This window comes from Ammospiza caudacuta, chromosome 4 (assembly GCF_027887145.1).
Source record: "Ammospiza caudacuta isolate bAmmCau1 chromosome 4, bAmmCau1.pri, whole genome shotgun sequence".
In the NCBI taxonomy this organism is placed as follows: Eukaryota; Metazoa; Chordata; class Aves; order Passeriformes; family Passerellidae; genus Ammospiza; species Ammospiza caudacuta.
Genome location: NC_080596.1, coordinates 7,012,289 through 7,032,119, shown reverse-complemented (window position 1 = coordinate 7,032,119; position 19,831 = coordinate 7,012,289). Strand labels below are relative to the sequence as shown.

At 39.3% G+C, this 19,831-nt stretch overlaps 1 protein-coding gene across 3 annotated transcripts in view; it reads left to right on the top strand.

Moving 5' to 3' along the window:
* Positions 1-878: 878 nt before the first annotated feature.
* Positions 879-19,831, top strand: part of LOC131556639 (uncharacterized) — a 57,638-nt gene continuing 38,685 nt past the window's right edge. For all 3 annotated transcript variants that reach the window (XM_058803389.1, XM_058803390.1, XM_058803388.1), the window contains exons 1-10: positions 879-963; positions 1,313-1,382; positions 2,415-2,545; positions 4,224-4,312; positions 5,460-5,559; positions 6,889-6,932; positions 8,096-8,173; positions 16,691-16,887; positions 19,118-19,182; positions 19,456-19,562. In XM_058803389.1, the coding sequence (XP_058659372.1) occupies positions 928-963; positions 1,313-1,382; positions 2,415-2,545; positions 4,224-4,312; positions 5,460-5,559; positions 6,889-6,932; positions 8,096-8,173; positions 16,691-16,887; positions 19,118-19,182; positions 19,456-19,562 (917 nt within the window). In that variant the 5' untranslated portion in view covers positions 879-927. The remainder of the gene's footprint in view (positions 964-1,312; positions 1,383-2,414; positions 2,546-4,223; positions 4,313-5,459; positions 5,560-6,888; positions 6,933-8,095; positions 8,174-16,690; positions 16,888-19,117; positions 19,183-19,455; positions 19,563-19,831) is intronic.

The window sequence follows — 19,831 nt, the reverse complement described above, 5'->3', positions numbered from 1 at the left end:
TGTATTTAGGCGAGGAGGAAAAGGTTTTATAAGGACTCCATAACCGGACTGACACACTTCTGGCGTTATCCCGAGCCTCATGACGGGGCTTCCCCTGCCGAGGCTTTCCCCGACACTCCGCCACACGATTCGGAGAGACACGGCTGCTCTCGCCAGGCCCGCAGCTCCTGGGGATGCGACAGCCCCGCCACCGACCTTGTCCAGCACGGGGCCGGGCACAGCCCGAGCCGGAGAGGCCTTGCTCGGACACGCTCGGGGCCGGACCCATCGCTGCCCTACAGCTGACTGGCGCAACGAGGACACCCTGCAGCAGCCGTACACCTCCCAGCGCCCCCGCCCGCGCACCCGGGATTTATGAACTTTCTCCCGCCCCTTTTCCCAATCGCCTCCGCAGGCCCCAGCTCCTCCCCAGCCTGTGTCGGGCAGCCTCAGGCGGGGCGGTGCCCGTACTCCCGCTGCCCGCGCCATGAGCTGCGCCGCGCTGCTGGCGCTGCGGGGCCCGCGGCTCCTGGGGGCCGCCGCCCGCCCGCCCCGCTGGAGCCGCCGGCGCAGCGCGGGCTGCGAGCCCCCGGCGGGCGCCGCGGTGCGCATCGGCTGCGCCTCGGGCTTCTGGGGGGACACGGCGGTCGCAGGTGGGCGGTGGGGCGGCAGCGGCTGCTCGGGGGGCGGCCCGGAGACCCGGCGGGGCGGCGGGGACCGGGGTCAGCCCGGCGGGCGGCGGCCCCAGCGCCATGGAGAGCCCCGTTGCGCAAGCGGCCGGGCCGGGGCCGCCGCCGCACGCCCGGGCGGGGCCGGCACCGGGGCCAGGGGTGGGCACCGGGGGTACCCCGAGCTGATGGTGCCTTCTTGCCTGCCCCGGCAGTGCCGCAGCTGCTGTACGGAGGGAAGCTGGATTTCCTCGTCTTCGATTACCTCTCCGAGATCACCATGTCGCTGCTGACGGCCGCCAAGGCCCGCTCTCCCGTAAGTAGAGCCGGTGTCCGGCCCCAGCGTGCCGGGCTCGGCCGGGGCGGGCGCGCTCTGGTACTTTGCGACCTCCCGAGCTCTCCTTCAGCACAAATCGCGCCCGAAACCTGTTTAAGACATACCTGGTCACGGGGACACGGTTTCTTAAATATACTTGTTATTCGCATGTATTTATTTGCATCTGTTCAGTTTCATCTGGTGAAAGTGTTCGTGTCGTTTCCCATCATTACCTAAATGATGGTATTATTTGAGACGTAGTGGTTCTTCGCTGTTTTCTGTGTTAACCAAGGAGAGGGGTTGGGTTGACCTACTTGTAAGAAATGGTTACAGCTCTTAATTATTTCAGGTTTTAGGCTACACTCCGGATTTTGTCTCCACTGCCATGGCTCCCTATATAAACGATATTCACAGGAAAGGTATGCTACTCCTTGCACGAGTTTCTGTGTTAATTCAGTACACCTGCTTAGGAAAGCAGGCTGACAGAGTTGGGACTGTTCAGTCTCGAGAAGAGAAGGCTCTGGGAAGATCTTGCAGCGCCTTGCAGTAGCTAAAGGGGGCTTGCAAGAGAGTTGGACTTTTTGCAGGGATATGTAGTGATAGAAGAAGGGGGAATAGCCATAAGCTAGGGTAGATTTGGATTGGATGCTAGGAAGAAGCTCTTTACTGTGAGGGTGGTGAGGCACTGGAGCAGGTTGGCTGGAGAAGTTGTGAGTGCCCCATCCCTGGAAGTGTTTAGGGCCGGGATGGATGGAGCCCTGAATAACCTTGCCCATAACAGGTGACTTGGACCTAGGTGATCTCTAAGGTCCTTCTAATCCAAACTATTCTAGAATTCTATGAAAAATCCCATTGTAATTGATGTGGGGTACAGGTCTGATGGTGAAATTGGGTTGATTTAAGGTATTTGTTGCAATTGCAAATACATACGTGTATTTCCATATATTTCTTACTATAGCTTCAATCTGTGAATGGTAGATTGCTTTACAGATCTTTTTTAAAGCGTGAGAGCTAGATGTTTTCAAGGTATTTTAAGTTTTTCAAAATTCCCACATAGTTCTACAATATGATTTTCCACTGTTTTTTTTTTGTTTGTTTACATTAGCAAAGCTTCACAGTGTCTATTGCTGTTCTGCCGGAGGTGTTTGATGGTGTCTGTCTGCCTCATTATGTGTGTCTTTCTGGTCACTTTCTCCTTCCATTCATAAAGGATAGATGAGAAGTATCTATAGGAGTTATTTTTCTCTAAACAATTTTGCACTGGCTTATTCTGATCATTTCACAGGTTAAATGTGGTTTTATTTTAATGTGGTTTTTGTATTTTGCTTAACTGAATGTCTGTTACCTTGCAAAGATGATACCTTGCTTGTGCTCCAGCACACTTTTTAAAGTACAGGTTATTGATTATTGATGCTGCTGAACTTTATTTGCCTTTGTTTTTTTTCTGTTAGGTGTTCGTGTCGTCAGTAATGCTGGTGGAATTAATCCACTTGCTTGTGCAGCTGCCCTTCAGGAGGTGGCAAAGAAGGCAGATGTTGATTTGAAAATAGCTGTTGTTGCTGGAGATGATCTGATGAGTGAGGTATTTCACTGTGTTTTACACCCTAGCAGCTCAAGTCTGTATAGCATGAAGATGGCAGTTACTGTCCCATAGGAACCCTGTGTGTCTCTATGCACTAGTCTTCTACTATCAGAAGCATTGTTCTTCATAATCTTTTATGTTCTTTTAGTTCATAAATATAATTCTTGGCACATCTGCTGTTTGGTATACAGTGGGGTTGAATTTTATAAGGTTCTGCATCTTCTGTTTAGCTTTTTGAAGCAAAATGTGCATCTTCTGTAAGGTCTGTCTGCTCTTCAGGAGAAGCTATTACATGCAGTTATTTACTGCTTCTGTCTAAACTAGGTAATCATGCCAGTTAATTCTTCTGAATGTGGTGTAGCTACCACACATTCAAATGTTTATCCCTTCTAGCTTTTTTAGTGGTTTACAGGCATTTCCTGATGGTACTTTGTTTATAGATAGTTGGTTTTCTGGTTTTAAGTAATTAGTTTACAGCCAGTAAGGTAATGTTAAGTGAGAGGATTGAAGTTCAAATATAAAAAATAAAATGAAAGATTAAATACATGGGATTTTTTTTTTAATTTAGAGAATTGCACTTTATCTATGAAATCTGCAGAAAAAGGTTGGCCATACCTGAAAAGCTACTGGGAAAAGAGTTTGTACACAATAGTAGTTAAGAGAGGAGAGGTTTGCACTGTGGTTAAATCTCTGCCTGTAACTTGGAAAATGATTTATCTGCATAGGATCTGTTACCTCTTGCATGCTCTTGAATGTGGAAGATTGTCAAGTAAGATTCCTTATTTGCAAGTTATGTGTGGTGCTTGGACTTCCTTTTAAGACACTTCTGCCCTGCTGAGATTACTGTCTGTGGGCCAGAATTTCATTACTGGTACAACAGTGGTTGTTGTTTGAGCTTGTTATGAACATGTCTGATCTGAAATGCATTGTTTTCTGTGCTGTTGCCAGTACATAACCTACAGGAACAAAACAACACAGCTTTTATGGTCTACAGACAACTTCTACTGTTGATACATGAAACATGGTAAATGTTACTTGTGGTTTGGAGGATTTCGGTCATTTAGAATACCAAATTAGTTCAGAGTGGAAGTTTGGGTTTTTTTTTCCCCACACTAGAGATCCCACCTGTAAATTAGTATTTACAGTTTACATGGGTGTTGTGTCTATGCATTCACTGTCCCCTCAATCCACAGGATTGCCAAGCTAATGCCTAATTCATGGTCAAAACCACACCCTCCCCTTGCCCCTACTTTTCTGGAAACACAGCTTATTCTAAGTACCATATGAAGCTGCAGGATTAACCTTCTTCTCTGACCATGACACCATTGGTGATGTGGCAGGTACATTTCTGATTGCAGGGTTTGATTTATTTAGTCCTACAGCAATTAAACACCTTTTGAAGCCTAGGAAATACACCAGATCATTGTTATTGGTCATATATAAATGAACATTACATTCTTTAAAGACTACCTTAATTTTCTGCATGCTGGAAGAGTTGTGGTTAAAAGTGTATCTAAGGCTTTTAGCCATTCACTGGATTGGTATTGTTAATGCTTTTAATAATTATACTTGGCTTAGAGTTGCTATGATGTGGATCTGTTGTTTGATACTAAAGAGAGGCTAACAGTAGAAACTTCAAAATACTCACAGCTTGTGTGTTCTGCTTGTTTTCTAACAGAAAGACAACTTAAAAGGAGCTGGTGTCACCGACTTAGAGAGTGGCAAACAATTTCCAGAGAATATTCACAGCATGAATGTGTATCTTGGGTGAGTTATTTTAGCAAGGTGTATTTATTATGAACAACTAATTTTAACACATTGAATACAGGAATTTATTTTGCTTTGCAGTTAGAACTACTCAGTAGATGAGGTTCACCTTTGAATTAAAATTCAGGCAACCAGAAAAAAATTTGTTTGTAACTAAGTTTTAGTTATGACATTGTAAGTTATGACTTCTTAGCAGTACACCATCTGAATTATCAGGTTTTAGTTGAAGCCAAAACAGTGTTAGTTCAATTATAACAATTGCAAAAGTGCTTTTTCATATGCTGAGTATTCTGTTGCAAAATGGAGTAGTTTATTGTGTTGTCACTAGAGAAGTGCAAACAGGGAATTAAAGTACTGGGATGTGGTCAGTGCTGTAGGAGGTTCTGTTATGTTGTGCTGAACTCTGTCAGGCTTTGTACAATTGAAATTTTGGAAACCAGTTTTTCAGCATGGTCACTTGTTTTGAAAGATCTCCCTTCCCTCCTTTATGATGCTTAGGGTTTCCATAAGTCTGTGAATGCAGGTATTCTAGCTACCTCTTTGTGAAACTGCATTTTCATTGTCACCATCCACTTCTGATGAATCAGTGTGAATCAGGTCTAGTAAAGGGAGATTACTGAGAAATGAGACAGTGGTCACAGGCATCTCTTCCAATTGATGGTCCTGGTGATCCCATTCTTGCACAGTGCTCTTGAAGCTGGACAATATTGTGAGTTCTTAAATCACATAGGTAATTGACCTGAAAGGTTTAAAATTGAAGGACTAAGTCACCAGGTTTTGTCCCTGAAGAATGTTCATCTTTATACACTTTATACACACTGAAAATTAAATGGTTAATGAATCTCTGAAAAGCACTCTTTTCTGTAATTTATTTAGAAATGTCCCACTCTGCACTTTATCCAAGAAAGTTTCCATGGACATTAAAGAAAGTGTTCCAGTTATGTTATGTAGGTACCTGAATCTGATAGTGCCCTGATGACTGCTCTTTAAAATACTCTTGATGTACATACCTAACCACAGGTTTGTTGTTGTAGTAGATTTTATTGATTTCTTATGCAATTTTTAAGTGTTTTTTTAGCCTGTGTGTGTCAGGGAACTGATGCTTTAAAAGATGAAGGTACTTACTGCTGTGTTTTGTCATTTTTAGAGCCAGACCAATAAGCAGAGCTCTAGACCTTGGAGCTGATATTGTTGTGACGGGCAGATGTGTCGACAGCGGGATCGTATTGGGACCACTCATTCATTCTGTAAGTACAAGTTAATTTCCAAATGCTAATGAATAAATGTGAGTGAATATTCAGCAGTTGTCAGACAATTTTTGTCCCTTATGAAAATGTAGATACTAAATAAAAATAATGAGCATCTGTATTTTTTTTCTTACATGTGTGAAAAGTGTCAGCTTCTGCTTGTCCTAGATTGATAGCAGGCATATTTGTTAACTTGTTAATTTGTTACCATTGAACTAGAAAGCACAGGTGAAGTTCAGGAAGTCTTAGCCTCTTTTACCAATATTTAACTCTTACCATTTGTTTTAGATTTTTTTCCCTTGCCTTTCTGAAAAATTTGGTGTGCAAGTATATTTTTCTTTACCACCAAGTGTCAGTAGTAGAGCTCACTCTGGTTGGGGGGTGGCATGTGAGGTGGTGTAAAACATTGGGGTTTTCTATTCAGTGGGTAAGCAGTTTTGTTTCATGTAGTCAAGTTTCAATGCAGCATTTCTGAAAGTCCTTGAAATTCAAAAATTACACTGGCATAGTATGTAGTTTTCTCAAGTATTTTTAATAGGCTTTCATGAATTTTTGTGAAGGATCACACATGGTCAAATATAGAAGCTTTCTTTTGGTGTGTATTTAAAAAAATAGAGTATGTGTTTAGTTATACTTTCTATGACATCATACTCCTTTGACTTCAAAAATTGCCTAATTAATTTTCCATTTATAATTTCCATTATGACTTCTTGCTTTATTCCTTGTTGTTAACTTTCACAAAATAACAACTGTCAGTGTGTATTACCTACTCCTGAGAGACCTTATCTAATTTATGTAGGAAGGGTTTTAGGAAGATTTCTGCAAAGTGCTAAATAAGAAACAATTACTGTATTGCTTGCAGGTTGAACTCAGGGAAAAGACTCTAGCTAAAATTTCTAATTAAACAGAAAGCATACGTCCAGTTTTTGAGGGTGACTGGTAGTACTCCAGGAATTGATAATTTTCAGAAGTTGAAGACACAGAGGTTTGTCCAGGTGACGCAAGATAGGTACTATACTTTTAAACCTGTAGTTTGTTCACTTTTAAGTAATATGGGTGTTGCCCTTCCAGTTTTTTTGAAGAGGGTATGACTTTCAGAGTTTAAATCTGTTGTGGTGTATCAATGGGAGCAAAACTGGAGCATGTCAGAAGTTTTTTTTGCTGATTTTGCTGATTTGTATAGGAACTCAAATCCATGTGCCTGCCAGTTATTGTTATTTAGATTTAAAATATATCCAATGCATTGTTACTCAAAGCAATGAACATACTGTGTGCAGTTTGTTGTACTGTATGAAACTTATGTGCATTTAAAATATTTTTTTCTTCTAGTTTGGCTGGAATAGGGATGACTATGACTTGCTAGCTGCAGGAAGGTAAATGATATAAGAAGAAATGGGGTAAATCTATATTTCATATCATAATGTCAAGGTAGCAGCTTTTTGAGCCCCTACTAATTTTTCATATTATCACTGCATTAATTTATTTGCATGTTTTTGTTAGGTTTTGAGTTTTTTCAATGCTCACTTACTACTCTCACTTGGAATTGAAATTATAGAAACTTCATTCTGGAACCAGCTTAAAATAAGAAAAGAAAGAAAGAGTTGAAAGATTTTATTTAACAGCTTAACTTTCTCTTGCTGTTTATTTTGTGTTGAGAGATGAAATCTTATACTTCAGGCCACTGATTCCCAGGTTTTTCTGTCTGGCTGCCACTGTTGATAATTGGAGTGGTTGCAGGGCTAACTCTGAAAGATGCACAAAAGCAGGTTTGGTCAGAAGGCAGCATCCTGGTATGGTTTTGTTGCAGCTCAGTGTCATGCTCCCATTTACAAATCCTTGTTGTAGTCCTAAGGTTAGGAATGTGTTTCAGAAAGGAGTAGAATTATGCCTCCTAATTTAATGTTGTGCATAATTTATCTGAATTGAAGTCCTCATTATGAAGACTCATTATATGAAGTCCTTAGCCTGAGCAAACTCTGGTGTTAGTGTTCTTGAACTTCTGCTTGAGGAAAAAATGTGGAGAGAAATTAATTCAGGCTCCACTGAGGGATGATGGAAATGAAGATTTTCCCCATAATTCTGTTAAATAGTTATGGACTATCACAATCAAAATTAGAAAATAGTAATACATAATTATAATACACTGTAGTGAATATATAAATGCAGAGGTGAATTTTTTTTCTCTTCATTTAAAATTGGTCTTTGTCTGTTTAGTTACACACAGTGCGGACTACTAAGATACTGAATTTTAGATCAAGATTTGAAATGACTAGGAGAACTTGGTTTTAGGTGTGAGGTAATCTTCTAGGTATTCATTTTGTGTAAGAAAATTCTTGCAAAAATTTTCTCTTTAAACAAGGTATTCATGTTTCAGGATCCCTTTTTATGCTTAATGTATAGTTCATAATTGTGTTAGATACTTGTGGAGGAAAATGGCATGTTTTTAATTTAGCTCTATTTCCATTGTATTTTAAAACTGAATTTGTAAAAATTTATTTTTGCATTTTACTTAGTTACTTTAATGCCATTTTCCCAGTCTTGCAGGTCATCTCATTGAATGTGGTGCTCAGTGCACAGGTGGAATATTCACTGATTGGCACACAGTACCAGACTGGTAGGTAAACTGGAGACCAGCATGCATGTTTGTAGTGGACTAAACATGAGGTTTTCTGCCTGTATCTGTGTTATGAAAACTGCTTCTACCTTTTTCTTTTTGGAGACACAATATAGGCCTCTTGATATTTTGCCACCTCAACATTACTTTTCTACAAGTTCTGGTTTTCATTTTTGGTCAGACAGGGTCTTTCTTTTGTTAACTTCAGCAGATTTTGAAAAACAAATTAGCTCTTTGATTATTTTTTCCCCTTTAAAACTATTTTTTTCCTGTTCCCTTCAGTATCCTCTGCTTTTTGAAAAGATTTATTATTGGCTTTCATGTATGATTGTATCAGAAAAGTCAATATTGATGTTTTGGATGCTGTTACAATAGTCTTTGGTTAGATGAGACATGCTTGCTGGTCAGTCCAAATTTCACATAATTTGCTTTGGTAGGTATGAGTATATGCCTTAGTTCTGTCCTGCTGAATAACCCAATGAACACAAATGTGTTGGATGGTCAGTCCTTCCAGAAAATTCTGTGTGTATCTTGTGCTCAGAGGTATTGAATTAGAGTTACGTGTATGTATGCTGTTCTGCCTGCTGAGGGAGCCAGCTTTTTACCAACGTGTTTTTAAAAGTAGTTGGGGAACACATGAGAAAGGCAGGATGAAGAGCAGCAGGGAGGTGCAGGAGAGAAGAGTGCTTTAATGCAGTGTGTTCCTGCACTCAGGCTGACTCTGGTCCAGGTGGGTGACCCAGCAGAATTGTGCCCTGCTGTCTGAAGAGCCATAGGGCTCCCTGGATTCTTTCTTCTTGTCTTCTCCTCTGCTGCTGATTCAGAGTGTGATCCTAAAAGATGTGTGCTGCTTTTCTGAGTTCCTAAGCGCTGCTGATTAAAGGTGAATGCATGTATGGCATTGAAACAAACAGGATTGGACATTTCTTCTCACCTACTGGAAGTTTACTGAGCAAAGTGCACTCACTCTTCACTGTTGTATTGTATGGGAAATCAAAGGAGAGAGTTTATAGTAACAAGTTGGTTTGGAAATTTAGAATTCCTATTCTGATGTCTTTCCCAGTCATTTAATTGTGCTGCATCATGAAACTTCTTAAAATCTTTTGTAACTGTGACTCCAGAAGACCTTGCTTTATAAAAGAATTAAAGTGAAAAAAGAGAATAGTAATTTTCTTATTAAAATGTTTGCTAGGTCTTTATTTTTAAGGATTTTTCTGTGAAGAGTGTCCATCTGGCTTTTAAAAAGAAAGGCACCTTGAATATATGAAGCTGTTGTGAGCTATTGGAGTGGGAGTAGCTCATTTTCCAGAAGGGTTTAAGTACACGAATATGCATAGCTAATAGTTTTGTATCTGTAAAATCACAGAACTTTGTCTAAAATCATAGTAGACTTGTGACAGCTGACTGGTGCTGAATTGAATCTCTGTTAAAGAATATAGAGGTTTAACACTTGATACTGCTGTTACCGTGTCCCCTTTGATATGTGTACATACCCTGAAACCATACAGGACTGTATTTGTGTTAATATAACAGTTATTTATTTACCTTCAGTTTAAGTCTGCTAGAAAGTTGATTATGGTGCCTTAAACTAGTCAGTTTGTTGGCAATTTTTGAGTCTTAGACAGGCAATTGATGAAATTCTTGAAATAAAATAATGTGACACATCAGCCTGTATGATAAGCTGCTAAAATCAGTCAAAACCAGAATAATGTATGAGCTTTGATTTTAGGTTTTGAGCTGTAGAGTGGAGATCAACTTCACTAGCTGAAGTGGAATTGGGATCCAGCCCATCCACTTAGAATACGGGGAGAAGGAATGCAGGGAGAAGATTATTTGGATAAATTTTGGCTTCCTGATGAATAGTGATTGTCTATATTTAGGCCCAAAAGCATGGAGGGCAGATATTATTAAGAGTCTTGGGATGCAGAAAAATGTGTTTTCCATTTAATAGTTTAGTAGTAACCTGTTCTCTCCTGAGTTTTACAAAATTTTCTGGCTTGGGGTTTTTCGTTGTTTAGACAGCCTGAATCTGTTTTCAGATAATGCATTCATAATAATGTACAATAATAACATGGTGTCTCAGTAGTGACCAAAACATCCCATACCTGCAGCCACTAACTATATTGCAAATAGTTCATCAGAGCTCTGACAGAGTTTGCAGAAGTTACATGACTGTGTCTGTTAATGATTTCGCCCTCCTTTAGAAAAAATGACATTTTTAGCAGTCTCCTGGAAATAAGTGAAAATAACTTACATCTCAATAAATCATTGTGTCTGTGGTACCTAATGTTAAATCCAAACCAGCCCAATTAAATTAGTAAATAGGAGGGGGAAGAAGCCAAGTTAAATCTGTGTTTATCATTAATGTGCCTTTCACATAGGGGTTTCCCACTCCGTGAGTGTATCTCTGCAGCCCAAGAGCAGAAAACCCATCCCGTGCACTTACACTGGTGTGTGGGAACTGAACACTGGAGGGCATCCTCTCTCCTCCTCACACCTCACTGCGGAGGGTGAGCTTCATTAGCCTCCAAATGGGGTCACTTTTTGACTGTCCTTGGGGTTTTGTTCTCTCCAAGAACAGTAATCCATGGGGCTGTTCTGTCTAAGAAGGACTGATTGGTATGTTTTTTTTCTAACTTGTAAACAAAACCCAAAGAATTTGCTGCATTTCGGGTTCATAAAGCTTATCTGTCTATTGTTTATGCATAAGCAGAAATAATTACCTCTGTAAACAAGAGTACTTTGGTTAATCTAAATGAAGCCAGACAAGTTAGAGCTTACATTCTGTGCATTTGCTATCATGTCTTGGTGAGTATTGAGGCACTGGATTGAATCCACTTCATTCATCCAACATAGTTGGTGGATTTTTGATGTGGGTGGGGGGGTTGTTTGTTTTTAATTTTCTTGAAATGTTTGATGCCGATACTTCTGGGAACTCAATTCCACTGCAAAAGGGTGCTTTGAATCTCAGGAATATTTGTGTGGGCATTTAATAGTTAATTACTAAAACCTAAGCTATTCTTTCATTTCCTTTGTTGTCTCCTGAAAGTAAGTTTTTAATGTAAAACAATTGAAGTGCATGTTCCAGCTTGTGACTCTCCAAGTTACTTTAGTTGATGGAAGCTGAACTTATTTGCTTTCTTTGTGTTCACCTAAGGTACTGAGATTTGTGCTGTGTGTATCTCCTTAGTGCATTTGGGGTGTAGGTGGGAATCTTGAAGCTGTAAGGTTTTGTCCAGTTTTCATGAAGACAACAGATAGGTAGAGGGGATAGGTGCTGTTTATTTTTCCAGTGAGAGGGTAGGTGCTTGACTCTTGTGTGGATTCTCTGATGTTTAGCAGAGAAAGTGCAAGAAACCATTAGTTCATAGTCTATAGAAAGAGTAATGTGCATTCCTAAAGTCTGATTTTAAGTTAGTGTTAACAAAAAAGGCGCTTAGTCCATTTCTGTTATTTGTATAGTAATACACATCAGCAGAGGGTCAGCGGAAGTGATAATACAGCACTGCTCCCAATTTAATGTCTGTTAGCAGACATTACATTACGTTGTCTGCAGCTTATAGTGGGGAATTCATGTCGTGTGTGAAAATGAAGTGTACTGCTAGAACTACACTGATAATTCACAGATCTCTATTTCATTTCGTTTGTCCCCAGACATTGCTGTCTCTTGCTCTTATTTAGTGCCAGTGGGTGATTAGTACATTGTTTTGTTTTGTTTTGAAATGCAGGAGAGAATAAACTAAGGCTGATCAGTAGATAATCATTTTGAGGAGATGATAAACACTGACATTTTACCCTAAGCCAAGAGTACATTGGTTGAGACTGCATAATCCTCTGGCCTGGGATGACCAAAAGGGTAAGTCAATAGCTGTAGACTCTTAAGGGCTGGATCCAGATTTCTTAATTTGAGACTAGAACAAAATCCAGCATGCAAGTCCCATTCAGCAGTGTGGAATGGTTTTTTTCTCTGTAGCACCCTCTGTTCCAGGCAGGTGAGAACACCAGGCAGCTGGTCTGTTTAGCCTGAAATTGTCTGGCCATTCGAAATGGAGGTACAAGACATAGAAATGCCCTAGTCAGAGGGGATAAGTGATGCAACCACTAAGTCTTGCCTCGAGCAGAATTGCATGTTAGGAAACATTTTGGTACCTACACATGAGGAGATGCTTATACCTTTACTTTGTAAGTTTGTGCTGATCTTGCCTGATGTAGTAACAGTTTCGAACCTGTTGTCAAAACGCTACTAGAAGTGGTAGGAGCTTCTGGTTTTTGCCTAGTAGCATTCTGGTTAAAATGCATAGCTAAGGAGTTGAGAAGCTTGGCTCAGAGCTCTCCTTGGTGTGACATTCACTGAGTCACGTCCCAGGCAGCTGCATTAGCTGTAGAGCTGAAAGTTCACACCACAGCTTACTTGGATCCTGGTTCACTTCCACTGTGCATTGCTATGGGGTTTTGTTTTCATTCTTGCAGCAACTTCCCCTGCAAGTAAATGTACTCCACTCCCTCTCCCATCTTCTGTTGCCAGTAATCTTCATTGAGCAGTAGTGGCTAGAATGAGGTACTTGAGGGATTTGACAGTTTTGATGGGAGAAATACATGTTCCATCTCATATGTCTCTTTCCCTGAGCCAAAGTACTGGTCATGGATTTTACTTTGCTTGTAATGCAAACGGTGTAAGAAGTATGGCAAGACAAGGAGGAAGTTTATCTTGATGGCTCCTCAGAGGCTTCTGAGTAGTGTTCCAGAGTAGACAGGGAGGAGATCCTTGCTTAGACTGCTTGATTTATCACCTATGACATGCCCATAAGCTGTAACATTTCTGAGAGCCAAAGCTGAAGAAAAAATAACATTTTACATGGAAAAAATTAATCCAAGAGTAAGTTGTTGGCTGGCAGAGAACTTGACAGAAAACTCAGATTCTTGATTGCTATAAGAGTAAGTTGATGAGATGGAGGCTTCAGCAGCAAAACCAGTTTTGTAACTTGGTTATTCCTGTGCTGTAGGTCTTCACTGAGACCTGCTTTAACTGTTAACTCCTATCTAGGCCCAGTTTGGAGGGGTTTTCTGAGGTATAATCTTAGCTTGGTCTCATTCAGTGCTCTGGTTTATTAATGTCTATATTATATATACATTCATTTATAATGGATTTACTTGCTAAGTGGCAAACGTGCAACCTGAAATGGACCTTTTGGACTAAACAATGGTAGTTGTCATCTCCCCTCAGAAACTGATGTGTGTTTCTTGTGTATATTGACCCTGTGCTGAAAGAACTGCTTAAATATTTTAAAAGTAGTACTTGTTATTTATTTCTAGTACCGTATTTTATTAATTTGTATAATTTAATTAAAGTGACTTGTATTAGTTCCCTTTTGGAATTGTTTACATTGCTTGCTACTGCTTCATCCTGCATAGGAATTCTGTCACTAAACTGATGCAGTTCTTTAATTGATGAAGGATGCCACTTTGCCAAGGTACCTTTGGATGCTGTGACCATAGTTGCTGATAAAGTTCATAGTTCTGTGCTTACTCCTCTGCTACACTATACAAAAGGACAGCTTGGCTATGGGTTATGGACAGCCTAAATGTGGCGCGTTCCCCACAGAGGCGATGTCATGTGGTGTGTAGTCATTCAGCAAAGCCTACAAGTTAATCAGGCAGAGTCGCTGTTTTGAGTGATGGTCAGGGTGATGGTGTGACTATACTGCCTGTGGTATACCTGAGCCAGGCAACTACTACTGCTGAAGAGCTTTTTATGCCTTTAAGTAGCTGTCATTTGCCTGTATCTTAGCAGTGACAGACCAGTTTGTTTCCAAGGTGAAAATTAATTTTAAGTAATGTCTTTTAGCAATTTACAAAATAGATTTTTGTCTTAAGTGTGTGTATGTTAATGTGGGTTATTAATGCCATCTGCTACAAGATAATACTGGATATTTGTATTTTCCCAGTCATCCAGTTACAATAGAGGTAGAATCCAGTTGCTTCTTACCCAGATCATTGCATCTCTATGTTGTGAACTGTTAAAAAAGTGAGGGAAGCTTTCAAGGCTGGCATAACCTGGGGGAAAAAGCACATCTTCTGCAACTAACTGGCCATGCAGAAAAGTTCATTGGTTGGTGGTGTACCACAGGGGGGAAACAATATCTGCTGTATTTTGATCACATTAGGGGATGAAATTTCTCATTTTGTCTCACTATTACATTTAGGTTTTGTTTTTTAATGGTTTGGGGGTTTTGAGAGTGCAAGTTGGGCAAAATGAAGTTGAATCAATGTTAGCAGACTCAGTGGTTCAGAGTAGGAAGTTGAGTATCTACAGTTCAGTTCTTCCTTCAAGACAAAGATCACTGGAGAGCCCTGTAAGAGTTGCAAGTGCTGATGGCTGAGATTCCAGTGGGCTACAGCAGGGACACTGGCTGTCAGTGCAGGGACATGGACTGCTCTGGGTGATCTGTCTTCATGTGAGTGGTGTCTCTTCTGGGGATCTGATCTGATCAAGCTGCATTGAGCCTGCTAGCAGGGCACTGGGTGCTGTTGCATTGAGACAGGACAGATAGGTGGTAGGGTCAGCACACAAACATGGAACTGAGAGGATAAAAGCTTCTTAATTCTAGTCTTGTTCAGTCACTGATCCTGCTTTGTTATCCTGGCCAAATCATGATGCTTCCTCTGTGTGTCTCCTTGCATCTAAAATGGGGATAATTACACATTAGTCTGTTCCCAGATGTTTATGTTCTAGACCAAGAATTGAGGGCTTTTTTGGCTGTTATTTTTTTCTATGTCACACTTCAAAATTTTGAGTAGTACATACTTCTACTACCATCTTTTCTCTCTCTATATCCCCTCAACCTCCCCCCCACTAGAAGAGCCTGTATATGAAATTGTTAATTCCATTCAGTTCTTTGCATTCACCAGGGCAGGCTGGTTTTGTTTCCTATATATTTTTAGTGGTGTAAATAATTTCAAAGACCAGTCAAATGGAGTATTACCTTAACTGATTTGATGTGGTGTCCACCAGCTACCATACTTTTCAGTTTTGTCTGCTATAAGTGTTAAAAGTTGCTGATCTCTAGTAACAGATCTTGTGTCTTAATCCTTTCTTTAAAATAATGGAGTTATGTTTGAATATTTTTGATGATAAGGAATCTGCTCAAACTCCCATGAACTTTTACATTTGTCCCTTAAGAGTTCACTGGTATTTTTGCTTACTTTCTTTCAGACTTTGTGGATTTATGTTATACAAACTATGTTCATGTAACCTTTGCTGATAACCAATTCAGTTGTATGTTCAGCACATTGTTACCACTACCACCCAAAAATAATTAAATTGAGGGATTAACTGGTTTTAAGTTTGTATGGAAGACCTGAAGGTCATTGGCTTTAGCGAGCATGGTAAAGTTCATCACCTTTCATTATTAGGACCTTTTTAGAATGGTTTAGCTTTTGCAAGGGACTGTATCTTCTTAACTCAGCTTGTGGTATTTATTTTATGTTGTGGGACACTTGTACAAATTTCACGCTTCCTGTGAGAGGGAAGGGAGCCAGGTAGACTTTTCAGAAGAATCTTTGCATTCTTAATTTTAATTATCAGGTACTTCTGAAAAGTTTGAAGTTCTTAATTTTGCTCAAATTCTCTGTAAAAAAAATGAAAGCCTTTTAGCTGGAAAAGCAGATGTCTGGATCTTGTCCACATAATCCTGAAAACTCTACCCTGCTACTGTAATGACCAGTATGTGCCTCCTGTTATGAGTTATTTGATCACTTTTTGTATATTTTGCTTGTGAGAATGTGAGGAAGAAGAATATTTTAATTTATGAACATCTCTGTGGTTTCACTGCTTTTCTTTTTGCTGTGCCTTGTAATTTTCTGTTAGTTCTGTCTTCTATGTGCTGAAGATCTTTCATATGTCTTCCTGTTTTTAATTATTACTTTCCTGAGTATAATTTATTATTAACGTGTGAAGTTATCCTTTGTAGGTGTGATTATTCCTGTTTCCTACTTCTCTTCATCTCTGAGGTTCCCAGCACAGTTTGTTCTCCCTGCTTTGACTGCCTTTTTACAAATCAGAGTGCAAGGTTTGTTTAGATGTCTTCACCGTCATGCTGTGTGTGCTGCTGTAGCCAAATGGGGCCAGAATTAACCATGGTTTATTTTACTCTAAATTTACATCTTTAATCATAGTCCTCTAGTTCTTTCAGCTTTTTACTTGAACTGTTTCTGTCGGTGTCCTTCTCCATTCCCTTCCCTACACCCATGTTTGCAGGTGGAATCTCCTGTTATATCTATGTTTCTTCGCCAGACAGTAGACTACATTCTCATATTATTTCAGTTGAACAGTTTGTTCAAGGCTTGTTTTTTTTTTTTTTTAGTCTATGTTTCTGTAGAAACAACCAGATAAATTGTAACTCTTGACAGGTTTTACTTGACTGGCCATTACTAAGAAATTTTGGTTTGTTGTTCATATTTCTTTTCACTTTCCCTTCGTATTTATAAGGCTTTTTTCTTAATGTTTTTATATTCTAGGCACAACATAGGCTTTCCCATTGTAGAATGTTCCTCTGAAGGAGACTTTATTCTTTCCAAACCACCAGACACAGGGGGACTGATTTCTTTTGGCACTGTAGCTGAGCAGCTGGTCTATGAGTTGGGCAATCCTCAGCGCTATCTTTTACCAGATGTTACGTGTGACTTTTCCCAGGTTTCCATCACTGAAATTCCAGGTTAGTCCTCTTTCATGTAATGATATCTGTGTCCATGAAGTGTGTTATCAAACAAAAGCAGCTACTTTAATTTCCATTTAGTCTCTGCATATTTCTTGTTAAATCAGTTCCTTAGAGTCATGTTGTATTAAACTGCTACTTTCAAGGACTTCTTCTAGAAATTCTTTTAGAAATTGTAAATGTAATCTTATTTATCTTACTGGCTGACTATTTTATATTTTTGATCACTGCTCCTTTTGCTTTACTTTTTAATGCCTGCCTTGCACCTGTCAAGTCCTTAAAGTATTTATTCAGTGAGAACAACATCAAGACAGCTTCATTATGATTTCAGTATTTTTTTAAACTGCAGCTAAATTTTTTTTCTCAAAAAAATGTTTTGTACATGGTTTTACTTAGGACATTTGAAGTGTTGGTAGCAATGAAAGGCTGTGTCTTTCAAAGCACTGCTTGGCAATGGCGTTTTTCTTAGACATTTAGGTGGATCATGGTAGAAGAATGATTAGGTACAGGATTTCCACCAGAGAATCTTTTTTTAAAAAGTCCATTTGCAATCCTCAAAACACTTAACAGCCAGTAAACTAAAGATAGATATAATGTATGTTCAGAATTTAGCTTCAAAAAGAAAACAAAAAAACTCCAGGCTTAACAGATTCAGAGACCTGTAATTTGAGTAAGACAGCTTGAAAAAAATTTTATCTACAGTCATCTAGAGTTTGCCTTTTACTGGATCTATATTATATTTTTTTCCTTCTGATGAAACTTACTTGTGACAGAATGCCAGGTGTCTTTCTAAAGCTTAGAACAATCGAAATCTCGAATTAAAAACTTACTGGAATAAAACTGAAATTGTGGTAACATAAAGAATATATTGCTTGAGTAAAAAAGTACATGAAGTGAATCTTCAGCTCATGCAACAAACGGCTGTCTGATAAGGCCAGCTTGCTGCTTTTAGCCCCTAGTCTTTCTCTTTTTAAAAAAAGAATCCCTAACCTTCCTATGAACTTTTAGCTTGCAAATGACCTGATATGACATGTTTGAACTTAAAATGAACTTTCACATGAACTTTCAGTTAGTCCTCTTAGAAATATAACAGATGGAAAATGGGCAGATTGCTTAAATATTTTAGTTTGAAGTGCTTTGACACGTACACCAGTAAAAAGAGGCAAGCTATCTAATTTTGCTGTTTATATTGCTGATTTTATTGTTCTGTTGGATTACTTGCAGGGTTTGAGCTGAGAGGTGCTTGTTTTCTTTTTGTCAATGGATGCTATGCATTTGGTTTTGTGGTATTTGTTTTCTTGTACTATGCTTTCACCTGGAACATAAAACTTTTCCATATCTTCACCCTGAATGGAGGGATGCAGTTCTCTATTTATAGAGTTAAATTAACTTCATGTCAGTCAGAGAGACAGTGATGATGTTATTTGAGTAAAATTTGTATTAGTGACATTTACTTTTTTAGATAGGCTCTGATCTTTTCAGAGTATTTATATAAGGCTTTGAACTGCTTCTTAAATATTTACAAACACAGGTTAGTCACAGGTGAACTACACTATAATTCTGGCTCTAAAACATGAGGTGCCAATCCTGCACTGCTGATTTTCAAGGAGTAGCACCTACTGATTTTCTCCACCTCAAGCTTGAACCTGATGGCATCACAGCAATTTTCTGCTTTTCTCTTTTTGCATTAATATTCCTAATACTGAACATGGTTGTTGCCCTGGCAAATATATTCAGACTGTTTCTGTTATTGATAAGAAAGCTAACATTAAGTTACCCTTCCCTTACTAAGCTCTCAGCCAATAGCTCTTGCTGGTTTCTCATCTTGCTTTGATTCTTCACCAAGTGAGGCATTGCAGTCCACTCCAGCCAGCTGCAGTAAATTGTATGCTCTCTCTGTGTGTGTGCAATAACTGGATATTAAGAGGAATGTAACTATTGAGTCTAATGTCCTAAGGCTGCTTTCTTTGTTAAGTATTTTTTAAGTGCATGAATAAACATTTCAATCGCCCTCTTAAAAGGCTCATGGCAGACATAAATTCAGTCACCAGTTTGCTGCTGTGCCTTCTAAGGCAGGAAGGACTGTTTTCTGAAAGGTTTACTCTTTTCTGGCAGTACAGCTATCAATGATTTGCTTTTTAATTAAATGCATTTGATTAATATGTATCACAAAAGAATGTCTTTGAAGTTATATTGAAGAAGCTGAAGTACTGATTTTTAACTACTCTAGGTTTTGATGGTGGAGCAGTGAAAGTTTGTGGAGCAAAAGGATTGCCTCCTTCAACATTTTATAAGGTATTACCTCATTTTTTGATGTGAAAGGTACATTTTGATTTACAAGATCTTAAATTTTGGAGACGCTGCTAAAACTTAACACTATCCTCATCTTCTCTGCCCTAAGAGTAAAAGAAAGAGGGGGAAAATTTGGAAAGGCAAACCTTTTTTTATATGCAAAAACCTGTTACTTTGTTTAAAAAGTATGTATTTGTATAGATAATGATTGCCAGAGAGCGTTTATAGCCTGTCAGTACTGAATTCCATGTAACTTCATAATCTCTTTATCATTAGGTAAATGCCACTTATCTTGATGGCTTCAGAGCTACTGCTGTCTGTCCAGTGGGAGGCCCAAAGGCAGTTCAAAAAGCAAAACGCACTGCAGAAGCTATTCTGCAAAGGTTGGTATTTGAGTCTTGGAAGGGGATCTGGTTTGCTCCTTTTTTTTTCCAGATGTGATGAAAATAGAACAGTGACCCATGATGGCAACATTACTAACCTTGTAAGAATCCTAGAAGATTATAGTTTTCCTATTGGGATGACATTTCAAGACTTAAGTAACCTTTTCAAGAAACATGTTTTCAATATGTAGCTGCACTTCGGTTAGGTTGGACAGAGTGAGAAAAGTGTCAAATACATTTAAAAATAGGTGGCTGGAGAGAGACTGAAT